This window comes from Tyto alba, unplaced genomic scaffold, assembly GCF_018691265.1.
Source record: "Tyto alba isolate M040663 unplaced genomic scaffold, T.alba_DEE_v4.0 Super-Scaffold_1000006, whole genome shotgun sequence".
Taxonomy (NCBI): Eukaryota; Metazoa; Chordata; class Aves; order Strigiformes; family Tytonidae; genus Tyto; species Tyto alba.
This window is the reverse complement of record NW_024881272.1, coordinates 16,209,669-16,222,282: the sequence shown is the minus strand read 5'-3', so window position 1 is coordinate 16,222,282 and position 12,614 is coordinate 16,209,669. Positions and strand designations below refer to the sequence as shown.

At 41.4% G+C, this 12,614-nt stretch overlaps 1 protein-coding gene across 2 annotated transcripts in view; it reads left to right on the top strand.

The window, feature by feature from the left end:
- Positions 1-9,243, top strand: part of SLC44A3 (solute carrier family 44 member 3) — a 39,751-nt gene extending 30,508 nt beyond the window's left edge. Inside the window, exons 13-16 of one of the 2 annotated variants that reach the window (XM_042784387.1) lie at positions 4,650-4,787; positions 5,265-5,501; positions 7,350-7,448; positions 8,561-9,243. In XM_042784387.1, coding sequence (XP_042640321.1) covers positions 4,650-4,787; positions 5,265-5,501; positions 7,350-7,448; positions 8,561-8,566 — 480 coding nt within the window. In that variant the 3' untranslated portion in view covers positions 8,567-9,243. The remainder of the gene's footprint in view (positions 1-4,649; positions 4,788-5,264; positions 5,502-7,349; positions 7,449-8,560) is intronic. The other variant, XM_042784389.1, reaches the window with a different exon arrangement.
- The last annotated feature ends 3,371 nt before the right edge of the window (positions 9,244-12,614 follow it).

The window sequence follows — 12,614 nt, the reverse complement described above, 5'->3', positions numbered from 1 at the left end:
CCACTACCTGAGAGACATGATACAACTTTCTCACCAGGTCACTTGCTGTTGTACAGCAGCCACAGAAATGTCACTGCCTCTTGCTGCCACTGGCTTTTGTTTTCTGAGGGGTTTCCACTGGCAGCTGTAACACTTGCAAGCTAAGACACTTAAAAGCCCAGCCTGAGCTGCACAGGGTTGCACTGGGTGTAGGTAACCAGGGCAGACCCCAAGAGAGTTGGCAGCAACAAGATCAGTGCAGGCTGAAAATACCAGCAGAGCAGAAAAAGCTGAGGTGGAATGCGAGACCAACATGTCCCCTGCTTCTTTTTTAAGATGGTTCTGTTGCTATGGCAATCCTCTCTTCCCCAAGCTCATTTTATTAAAACAAGTCCTAGAATGGAGGACTGAATTCAGCTGTTACACAAAGTAGCAATTATTCTCAACAATTGGGGAACTTATGGCCTGGATCTGAGCCACAGCGTCTTTCTCATGAAACTAGCAGGTCAATTTTTCCAAGACCCTTGACATTCTGTGTTGTAAGGCACAGAAGGATGTATTCTTTAAATAGTTTTTTTTGCATACTGTGGTATTTGGAAATATGTAAACATTCACATTCCTTATTTATTCATCCTGACACTGAGAAACTAGTGTCTAGTTCCCAGGCTCCAAGCCAGAGGAGGCTTGTGTTCTTCAGAAAGGTGGTGATGCAGTACCAAATTGCTGGTGCAAGGATAAAGACAGTTCCTGACCCACTATCTCCCACGCTTTCTAATCAGTGGTATGCTATCGATGCCATTATTACTTGCTTGTCGCCATAGCGGAGACTACCATTATAGAACATCAATTCATTAAGCAAAGATAAAAAAACATAATAGCTACATTTGGCAAGACTGAGTCCCTGTCTAGTTCAGTATCCCATCTCCAGCAGTGGCTGTGAGGGAAGACAAAGGTAGAATGAGTGTGTATTTCCCTGTCCCCGTGCTGTTTCCAAATCTGTTTACAGCCTAGGGACTTGAGCTGAGCATGTTTTCTGTGTGCTTAGTAACTCTCAGTGGATTCCTTTTCCCTGAACTTTCCCAGTCTCCTTTGAGGTCATGTGAACTTTCAACAGCTAAAGCATCCTTTGTCCAGCAGTTCACAGTTTACAGACTTACAGTAAGAAGAAATACCATCTGTTTTCAAATTTGGCTCCTACTACTTTGTATGGTCCTCCCACTGCCTAGTTTTTGTTCTGGAAGAAAGTGAGCCATCTAACCCTACCTGCCCTCTCTGCATTTCTCATGATTTTGTAGCCCTCTTACCGCATCCTCCTTCAGTCATCTCTTTTCCAGACAGAAGAGCCTGGTGTACTCACTTGTTCCCCAGACAGAAGACATTCCATACCTTTTGGATCATTCCTGCTGCCCTTCTCTCAAGCATTGTCAAGTCCACTAAAACTTTTGTGCATGGGGAACGAGAATACATTCTGTAGAAAAACACACATTTAAACAACCTGTTTCTAAACGATAGCAAGTTCTTAACTGACCATGGTCTGCCATCTTAGCCTTCGCAACTGTCTCTTCTCTGAAAGGAATTGGGTGGTTGTACGTACCGTGCAACTGGAAGATTAATGGGTTATCTAAGCTTCTTAGTCCAAAGCCCAAAATGATTTGCAAAAATAGGTAATAGATTGGGTGGGTTAGGTGTTCTTTGGTGGGTAAGGATGAGAAATCATTTGAGCTCATTTCTGTGCAAGTATGAGTTTCATGTAAACATACTTTTACTTAGGTGTGTATTTTGTTAGTGAGAAAGTGTAGATTTCTATGTGGCTGGATGAGATCAGGGTATGGAGTCTGTATGGGAAACTGGAGAATTGTGGGGAAATTGTATGGAGCCACAGTCCAGGCTGAACAAGAAACCCTCCAAATATATTTTTTTTCCTCAGAAACGTATTTTTTGTCGAAAGGTCACTTGGCTAAGTCTTCAGCTTGTACTGGTCACATTCTTACTTCACCTATGTCAGTGACTAGTTTTGTAGCCTTCAGCAGTTCATTAATTTCTGTGTCGCTCTTATTCCTTCTATAATATTGGATTATTACCTGGCTGCCTTTCTTGCTTGGATGTTATGACTACTTGATACTTTTATGATTTGTTGAAGCTGTAATGGTTACAAATGCCATTTCTTATCAGCCAGTTTGTAATGTGACAAATCCCTGTGCAGGTAGTATTCAGTCTCCAGCATTATTTTCAGTCATTCCAAGATTACTGTTCTAGTTAATAAATAGCAGAAATTCTTTTCGTTGCACATTCCTCAGATACCAAAGTGGCTAATTCAAGAGTGCAAACAAATGGTTATTTATTTTAAGTTTGGAAACAGTGTTTGTACAAGTGCAATGCATTTTCAACATTCTTTTTAATTTTTAAAACAGGACATTTTTTGCTATTTATAATGAATACAGAATCTCCGTTTAATTTATTGGCAAAATTTAGACTGACCTCACCAGATCAGGATTTGCTCCGTGAATTTAGTTCTTGAGGGACAGAAACAAACTTAGAAAACCCTTTTCCACTTTGTGTCTCAATTTCCTATCTGCTATTGGAACTGATGAAACAGACTTAAGCCCTGGCACGTTGTGGAGATGGGTCAATCCGTGCTTGAACTCTGCAGTGACAGCTACAGACGAAGTCGGAGGGAGCTTGTCTGGCGGCCGCCCGCGCACCCCCCGGCCGTGCCCCGGGGAGAGGGTGGCCCAGCCGGGCTGGCGGTGGCCCAGCCGGGCTGCCAGCTCCTGCTGCCGCGGCCTGGGCCGGTGCGGTGCTGGGCGAGCTGTGGGCCCTCGGGGCTCCTCGCGCGGGGTGGCGGCAGGATGCTCGCCAGCTGGGCGGGCTGGGGGGGCGAGGGTGCTCCTCTCCCAGAGCTGTGGGCAACCCAAAAGGAGAGGTGGCACAGGCAGTGCCTGAGCGAGCCCAGCGGCACGCCTCCCTGTCGGCCCCTTCCAGAACCCCTGGGGAAGGCAACAGCCTCCGTAGAAATGACAGTGAGCATGGAAAGCATTTTTCCCTATTTAGGAATGAAGTGAACTTCCTTGGTAAGCAGATTTTTATTCAGATACTCTATGTGTTTCTGTAGAGTTCAGTGGAGTCTTTTGATTTTTCTTGGAGTAGGCAATAAATCCATGGTCTTTATTTTATACTTTTTCCATCTATGGATGTATTTGCTACTATGAAAATAAAATATTTACGGGATGTCACTGGTTACTACTATTTTTTTGCTTACAATCAGAGGAAAAAATTTCTTTTGTCATATATAAAATAAATAAATTCTGCAGTAAAGAGACAAAGGATCTTCAACTACATTTAATTTCTTTCTTTCTCTGTAGTATTTTAAGATGATGTCAATATAGCTTTGCTACATTACAGTATGTTACAGATATTGCTGTGGGGTAAAACTGGACTCTGCAGAAATAAATTTTCTCTGCCCTCAGATATCAGAAGCTATTTTGTATTTGAGTTGTAAGTAAGAATAGATTTTGTAAACAGGAAGTGTTTACAATTTACTGTGTAAACAGTAGGTCAGTATAATTAACTTTCAGCAAACCAGTTATGTTGGGTTTTTTTCACTTCCAGGTGAAGCAGAAAGTAATCTAAGCCCCCAAGTCCATGTTGGGGTGTATAAATTCCTTCAGAACAGTAATCCCTTGCACACTGTTGTTCTTACTGATCGTACCAGATGTGACTAATGTTTTGTGGCATTATCCACCTTCTAATATTTTGAGTAAAGAGAAACTGTTCATAAGACTTGCTGGTAAAGTTCAGCATACATTTCAGGTATCTTGAGTGCTGTTTTCCTTAGCTGGTATTTTGAACACAGTTTCAAAATCTTGAGTTCCTTGAATGGGACATATATGTCAAGTTACGCACAAGTACTAAAATAATCCAATTCATGAAGGTAAATATTCTGTCCTCCTCACCTGTCTTGGCAAATTTCCACAAAGAGAAATCTTGTTAAATTCTCAATACATCACAGAACTGAGAGTGCCCCTACACTCTGAAATTCTGGTGGGGTTGTATTGTGATATGACACTCACTGGTCTAGTCCAGGATCCTTTAGCTGTTCTTTTCCAGTAATTTTCACAATTGGTTTCATCTTTCATGAAAACGTTTATTTCATGGCCATAAGCTTGAATTTCCATAGCATGTGAGTAGTTCGAAGGGGCCATGTATAAAAGCTTTTTAATCATCAATTTTCAAATGACTTGATAGCTACATAACTTCATTGTTCCACTTACAGTTTGCCATCAGAGGTAGGTTCATAGAAAATAAGCAAGTAAGTTTGGGTAGTGTGACTGCAGGTAAGTGTTTTGTGGCAATTGCGTTTTTTCTATTAACAAAAACTAAGGTAGAGAACTTAGATGTTTTAAAATAAATTGGATAAAGATGGGTTCAGAAACTTATTTAGTTGCTATTCTAGCATTTGCTAATGGTGGAAATTATGTAGAAAAACTGTTTGAAGTTAGAAGCATAGTAATTATAGTCACTTAAAATAAAATTGCCATATTATGCAAAATTACTCTTTATATTCATAAAGTCAGTATTTCCAAATAGAGTTTAAGGCTTTTCGTTTTGCTGAAGTAAAATCTAGATTATGAGAGTCTTTCCTCTCCCACTGCACTATTCTCTCATTTCAGCATGCATACACAACTACAGCCATAAATGGGACAAATTTTTGTACATCAGCAAAGGATGCTGTCTTTATTTTGGCGAAGAATTCTTCTAAACTTGCATCCATTAGCTGTTTTGGAGATTTTATCCTATTTCTAGGAAAGGTAAGAGTAAGTAAAGTACTGTTCTGTAAGAATGAGGTGAAAAATCAGGGTTTGATTCTCTTTTCTTATACTTAAAGTAAATAGGGTTTATCTTTGTTAAACTCAGTGTTAATGCTGTAAAATGAGTTCAGGAGAGAAGATAATGTTTGAGGAATTTAATCGTTTACCTAGTCTTTAAAGAGTCATTTATTTGTATTAGTGTCCTTGGTGCCCCTCTTACAGTTCCTACTGCAATGAGTCTTTGGTAAATACCTAATAAAAGATTGGCTCTGCCCTACGGAATTTACATGTTGAACTGAACACAAATTGTGATGACTGCATGATGCCAGCAACTGCATAGCTATCTCTCGGATGAGATGTGCTGTTAAAATATTGGCTGTAATGTATTTGCCTTAGGGTTTGGGGGGTTTTGGTTTTTTTAAGAAACATTTCTACATGATTAATGAGGCTGCGTTTCTCTCTCACTGCCCTTTACAGGTGTTTGTTGTATGTTTTACTGGTTTTGGAGGATTGATGGCATTTAACTACCATCGGGAGTTGCAAGCTTGGGTAGTTCCTCTGTTGCTGATTGGATTCTTTGCCTACATGATGTCCCACAGCTTTCTGTCTGTCTTTGAAGTGACAGCGGATGCCATGTTCGTTTGCTTTGCTATTGATATGGAAACAAATGATGGATCTGCAGAGAAGCCCTACTTCGTGGATCAGGAACTGCTGGTAAACCCCAGTGATGACAGCAAAGATATTTGGGCCATTCTAAGCTTTTGGGGACTTTTTCTTTCCACAAGATGTAGTAATTTGAACCCACAACCCATGCTGTTTCCTTTTTAACACCTTAGAACAGGATGAACTCGGGGATACAGATTATGTGAATTTATGAACTGAAGTAAATGACTCCCTCTGACTCCTGTGTGCTAGCTATGATCTGCTGCCTGCTTTGAGATCATACCAAGTAATGGCTGACTTTTTAGGCCTTATTAGATATATGCTCAATATATTATTGGTCATTAAAAAATATAAATAAATAGATAAGCTAGTTGCAGAGACTGATCCATGGGGTGCCTTAAGATTAGATGTTTATATTTGTTGTGACTTACTGTACAGTGATGAGCAAAAGTAAATGACGAGGAGCTTCTTGTTGCCAGCAGCAGGTCAGGTATCCATCCACATCCTATGGATGCTGTAGTTCTGAACAAACTTCATGCAAACTCAGGTTGCTCTGTTTCATACCTATACAGATTCATTTGCCAAAATACTGTCTTCTGTCTCTTGATTAAATTCTTCTGCCTCTGGACTGATTGTTCCATGTCTTTACCTTCATAATTACTGCATTGTATTGCAAGCATTTTCATGGAGAATCATTATGTAGCTAATAGTGTTGGAGAGCTTTAGTTAATAGCTGTATCTGAAGCACTTGAATGTACATATGCCATCCCTTTCATATTAAGAGAATATCTGAAGATGCAGATGTTTTTTCCTTTCATGCTATCTTTGCCAGTTCTGTCCTTTCCTTCATAAACCATGCAACAAAGAAAATCTTAGTGATTCACGAAAAACAAACTCAGCAGCCAGAATATCTCATACGAAACGAATGTTCTGGATGGATTTCTTCAGGACAGTGTCAGAAGAACTGTTCTGTTTTGTTTTTTTTTTTTCTTTTTTTTTTTTAATGCCGCTGTTAGATACCCTGTAATGTTCATAGAATTTTGTTAAAAAACAAACAAAAAAAAAAAAAACAAAAGGCAGCCTAAAGATAGGCTTAACCCTTTGTACAGAAGAAAGCAAATAGATATTCTTTGGCTCTGGTTCAGAACAGTACTTAAGCACGTGTCCTGAACAGGAATATGTTGCTGAATGGAAAACTCTGAAGCCTTGACCTCTGTTCTTCTCCCTCTGTTTTGCCAAATGCTAAAATACTACTTCAGCCAATTCTCTGTCATGAAACAGACGCTTTCCTTTCTCCACTTCCAAACTTCGTGGTAGTTTCTCTTTAACTCTGGTCTTAATTCCTTGTAATTAGCCATGCCATAGGGCCTCCGGCGAAGAGAGGATTTCCCACAGGGGTAAGGAGACTTCCAAGCAGGGCAGGCTGTGTAACCTTGTATGGAAAAACTGGGGGCAGCACATCCGAACTGCTCCTCATTGCCCAGTCAAGGGTAAATTTGCTCAGATAGACAAGATCTTGGAGTTTCCCAACACATGAAGGCATTTGACTTGGGATGTCTGTGTTACAGTCAGGTTACAAACATCTGGGGGTGGAAGGGAGGCTCCGTGGCCCTCAGGACAATAAGTGGCGGTGGGCGGAGAGCTGGGTGGGGGCTTCCAGACAGGCAGTCCTCATTCCTGCAGTAGGGGATGTAACAGAGATTCTTGATTCATCCTTCTCGGTTGCATTCATCACCCTTGCTGCCTCTGCAGAGTCCCTCCCAGTATCACTCAGTGTCATCCAGGTAGGAACCAGCTACAGTTTCTTAGCCCAGGGCTAACTGTCTTCCTTTAGCAGGTATTTTTATTTACAGAATGGTTTGCATTCCCAAGTGATCTCACCCTGGTTCTTGCTTGTAGACCTTTGTGAGTCAGAGCAACAAGTTAACAGAAGGGCAAAACCACAGAAGCATGAGACCTTTCCAGGACAATGAAGATGGGACAGAGCTCCAACCTATGGTGAGACAGGAGTGTGGGATATGTATTTTTTGCGGCAGCTAATGTGTTTGCCTTTGTGCCCCAGGAATGGATGTCGGCTGTCATGTAGCTCCTGATGTCTCACAGCAACCAACATGCTGGACCCAGTATCTTGGTTTTCCTTCTGTTGCTTTCCCTCCTTGGGAAACCCTCTGCTGGTGCAAAATAGATGGATCAAAGATTTGTTCTCATCCTTCTTCCCATTCCCCAGTGTGCCCAGCAGAGGAAGAGAAAGATCGGACAAAGACAAAGTGGTGGGAGGTAAATTGTATTGACGTAGTCCTTCACATGTCTGCTGAAGGAAAGTCAGAAGAGTGGTTGGCTGGTAGATTTCATGCCGCGACTGCTGAAGTTCCAGAGCTGAAAGATCAGAGCTTAGAGGCCTTCCCTCTCCACCCCCACCCTTTTTCTTTCCTTTCTATCAGTGTATGTATTTATTTACTCTGTTTTATGCTGGGGTAAAAAAGTTGAGATGCCAGAAGGGAGTGTTCCCCCACACCCAGGCTTGGGAAAGGCCTGAGAGTAAACGCTTACTAACTGACATCTGAAAAAATATTGCAAATTGCCCAACCTGAGAAGCTGCCCCAGCAAGTTCAGAATCTGGGCTGATTTTCCCCAGCATTGAGGGGGGGGCAAGCCAGGGCCGCTGCAAAGATTCTGCAGCAACAGCTACTTTGGCACCTACGCTTGCTGGACACTGCTACTGGTGCCTGGTGCCCCCCCAGGCACTTCTTACACAAGTGTGACAGATGTTGGTGATTCTTCTTGATCTGCTTTCGGGAGGTACCAGGCTCTAGCGAGCTCTGATGCAATCTTGTGGGCACTGTGCTAGAGGCAGAGCACCGCTTCGGTTTATTGCTGCAGTGAGGCATAGTTGTACTCAATTTTTTCATTGTTTGGGTCTGTTATTGCATTCTTCAGTAATTTTTTGCTGAGCAGAGAAACTGGGGGCAGGGTGGGGTTATTCCCTGTGAGAGAATTGTGGATTTGAGACATGAACCTTAATTATTTTCCCAGTTTACTCTTACGATGTTTAAATGCAGTAATAGGATTAGTGCTACACATTGTTTGACTTCTTTCTTCTCTCTTTGTAGGCCTGAATATGAATTGCACCAGGAAGTATGAAAGCAGACCAGCTATAACAAAAACAGTAATAGAAAAAAAGCAAAGGTTACCAATATCCCAGGACAAAGTATTCTCTAAATCTCTGTTGCATCTTCTGCACTGGTAAAATGACACACAATCTGTTTGTATGAATAATGTATTTTGTGTGTCAGCACATCTGATTTTTATTAATATACTTGTTATGATGGTCTTAAAGTTGTTAATAAACAAACTCCTTGTAGCTTTCTATGTTGTCAGACTAAAAATACTAAGTCAACAAGGTTATCGAGCTGTCCTTTCTAGCTTTTTGGTGTGTCAGCTAACATGGCTTTTTTTCGTGCTTCTCTGGGAACAGTGAGCCAATCATCGCTGGATCAGCAAACACAGAAACATTTGTAGAAGAGGCACGCCGAGATGACTGTTTCCTGATTTATTCTGTGTATCTGACCAGCCAGCGAAACCAATTAAGGAACAGTACTGAGCTCATTGATAGAAAAACTCTGTAGTCAAGACAATTAGTGGCTATGACGTAGGTGTCTTTCTTTTAATTGTACTCTTTTGGGAATGGTTTCTACAAGTTAGTATCATAAACTATTCACCGGCTCCTTTCCAAAAGGCAGATGAGGAATTATCAATTTTTTGTAAATAAAAATAAACAAGTCCCTTCTCTTTGCATTTGGAAGGACAAAGGAAAGAGAAAAAATTATATCTGGATTTCAGGCTTGACCAAGAAGTATCAGATGAGCAGTGGCTGCACAGAACTGAGATAAAAAGATGCTATAAATAATACTTCATAGAAACGTTAGCTGTAACATGGATGCGAAATATGAAAAATGGAGAAATGTAGTGAAGAGACTGTCAGAGCTCTGGTCAGAAGAGGGACATAAGTGCAGACACTTTGTAAAAAACAGCTTGGTAACTGTCAGCATTTTCTTGTGAGCAATTTTGAGTTTTGTTTAAACTTTGTACCGGCCCTGGCTATAATACACTTCCATGGGCTCTACCTCATTCTGAGCATGGGGTAGTTTTAGATTTTACTCGGTAGCACATGATTTTATTCTCTTTGTTCAAAAGCTCCTTTAACATTTTGTTTGAGAGATTTGAGGTGGGAAGATGGCTCCAGCCAGTGATTTCAGTGAAGTATGCATCAGTATAGGAAGTGAGACATTACTGCAGGTGACTCATAAGCAGCCATAATTAATAGATTGATAAGCCTCTGATTACTCACAGCCTGCAAGTGACATACAGAAATGCTCATTGATGGCCTGAATAACAAATCTGTTTCAGTTAAATACTGTATCTGATCTCCTGCTATTGAAAGGAGACTAGTTACCTGCTAGGGAAAGCTAAGAAGTACTTGCTTTTTATCTTTCATTTAATTAACTTTGTTTACTTTAATACGAGCCACTGAGGAATATGGGATAGATGGTGAAAAGGGGAAATAGATTAATTACTTTTTGCCTGGCAGGTGAAGCTGATCATCTGCTGGCTGTGACTCGTTACCTCGTTATTTCAAGCCAAACACTCGGGTACTTCTGTACTGACACTGTGGGAACTGAAAATCACGCGGGATAAGCTGCAGCTCTCTGGCCACCAGAAACTCTGCAGATGCGGTATGTGCGGAGGGGCAAAACTTTCCCTCTGCCACAGGTCCCAGTGAAATCGCGTCCAAGTAGCAGTGTCTCCACAACATAATAATTATGTTTACTAATTTACAGAGCATAGTAGGTTCACTTGGAAGGTAAAAAAATCAGTTCTTACTACATGTTGGGTTTTTGTCCTCTTTGTATTTGATACTCACACAGCATGTTTTGGCCCTTGACTCAGGAACTCTCTGGTGGAATAAAGGGAGGGAAGTTTTTACATAACTATGTCCTTGTTTTCAGACAATCCCTAGATGACCTCCTGTGCTCCTTCCAATCTCAACAATTCTGTGATTCTGTTAATTGCGATTACAATGCAGTGTCATTTCCTTCACTGCAGTTCCGGGGTGGAGAAAGGACTTTTAGGCACTTACTACAAAGTTTGGTTTGCTTTTTGAAGAAGGAAGGTACTGAAAAATCCTAATTAAGCTGTGTTTGAGTGTTTTATTTAAGCACTGCTGTACTGCCCATAGCCCAGAAATTACAACTGTGACGATGTTTTGAGAATCACATATAATTTTACAGAATAGTTCCAAATGTATTCCTTTAATTAGATTTTGTACACAAAGCATAGTTTTATAGCTTTCAGGTGCAACCCAGGGCCTCCCAATCTTACAGACATTCCACTAGCAATTGTGTCAACAGCCTCCACCTGCAGCAGACTCCTGTGTGGCAGGAGTCCCCCCCTGAGTTAGAGGGATAAAGCCGCCCTCCGGGAGCTGCTGCCAGCTGGCCCTCATTCCTTGGTGCTGCTTTCCCCTGTGGGACAGGTGGTCGGGCAGCTGTAAGGCTGAAGCAGGCTGGGGGGAGGTGGGGGCAAGCACAGCTCGTGTGAACACCCAGCGCTAGTTCAGGTGCTGATGCTTGTCCTAAGCCACTTCTAGTATTTCAACATCTGCCCTGTAAAACAATTCAATACTGTGTGGACGACTCTTTCCTGCAGCTATGGAAGATTGGATTCAGAGGAGTGAAAGGTACTTCTATAACTATATTCCTTAAAAACAGGAGACGGGAACTACTGGTGTCTGTACAGCAAGAAATAGCTAAGTATCACAGCTTATTGTTTTAAGCAAGGCAGTTTGCATTGGGTCTTGTTTGGTGCCCACTTCAAACTTCCACTTAATTCAGTTATGATTCCCCTGGAAACCCCTGTGGATGAAAGGAAAGAGGCATACTGAGAATAGTTTGCGTGTTGTTTTGTTTTCTCTGTTCAAATACATACGTAATAAATGTGTGCAAGCAGTTTCAAGTATAAGTTTTGGATTCAGAAAGAGCAGGAGGGCATGGTTCAGGGTTTCAAAATGAGACCCTGCTTTCACCCAGACTATGAAAGCAGCAAAGCTTTTGTTGTTGATCATAGTATTGCTTTTCAGCATTCAATACAATAGTTCTAAATTGTTAAATACTGTTATTTTGAAGAGGGGGGAATAGCATAGTTCAGGAAGAGCAGGTCTTAAAAGACATCTTGGTAATGATTCTTTTGCCTCAAATACAGGGCTTGGACTGCTGACCTCCAGAGGTCCTTTCAGATTTAAATTCTGTGAAATAAATAAGCTTAAGACTTACTCAACAAATAGGTTAGTTGAAAGTCAGGTCACCACATCCCCCCACCCCCCCCAAGATAATGGAAACTAATGGAACAAAGTACAAATAATTTCTAGTCTTGAGGGAAGAATCCTTCACAAGTCCAGAACTTTCAAGTATAAAATAGTTTATATGTTAATGTAAGTGAATTTAATCTGCAGTAAATACTTTTAAGATCCCTTTAGGTTTTTTTTTACAAAAGTTAGGATCAGCAACAGTGGCCCCTATTGATAGCATGTTCTTTTTTTGCTCCTGTTAAGAGCAGCCCAGGTCAGTTAGTACAGTCTGTTTGCACTCGGTGGTGAGGGACAAAGCATTTCTCACTGTGGAACAGAGCTCTGCTGTCGGTAACTAAAGAACTCAGATTTGCACACCAGCAGGTCCAAAGACTGGGATATTTCTTCATGTACTCTAAAGTGAGGGTGGTTGTGAGTTTTCAGAGCGATGGTGTGAAGGCTCTAGGCTGAAGCAGAGGCAGTGATAAATAGGGGCAGTTCCTCGTTTGCCTGGAGAAAAGGGCTGGGATTTAGTGAACAGCTAAGTGTCTCTCTCTGGTCATAACCTCACAGTCTGCTGGAGGGGAAGTGAATTCTGCTGTCAAGGAGCTACATTCCTTTCTCGTTAAGTCACTGTCACTCACTCCCAGGAGATTTTTACAAGGTTGTTAGATTAAATCACATGGAAAAGAAAGAAACCAAACTGCAACAGACAGCAGTTCTACATTACCCTTAACACAGGCAAAGGTGATGCTGATTTGGGAATAAGGTTTGTGGTATCTAAGAGCGGTAGCATAACAAATGAGACAGGATCTTCTACA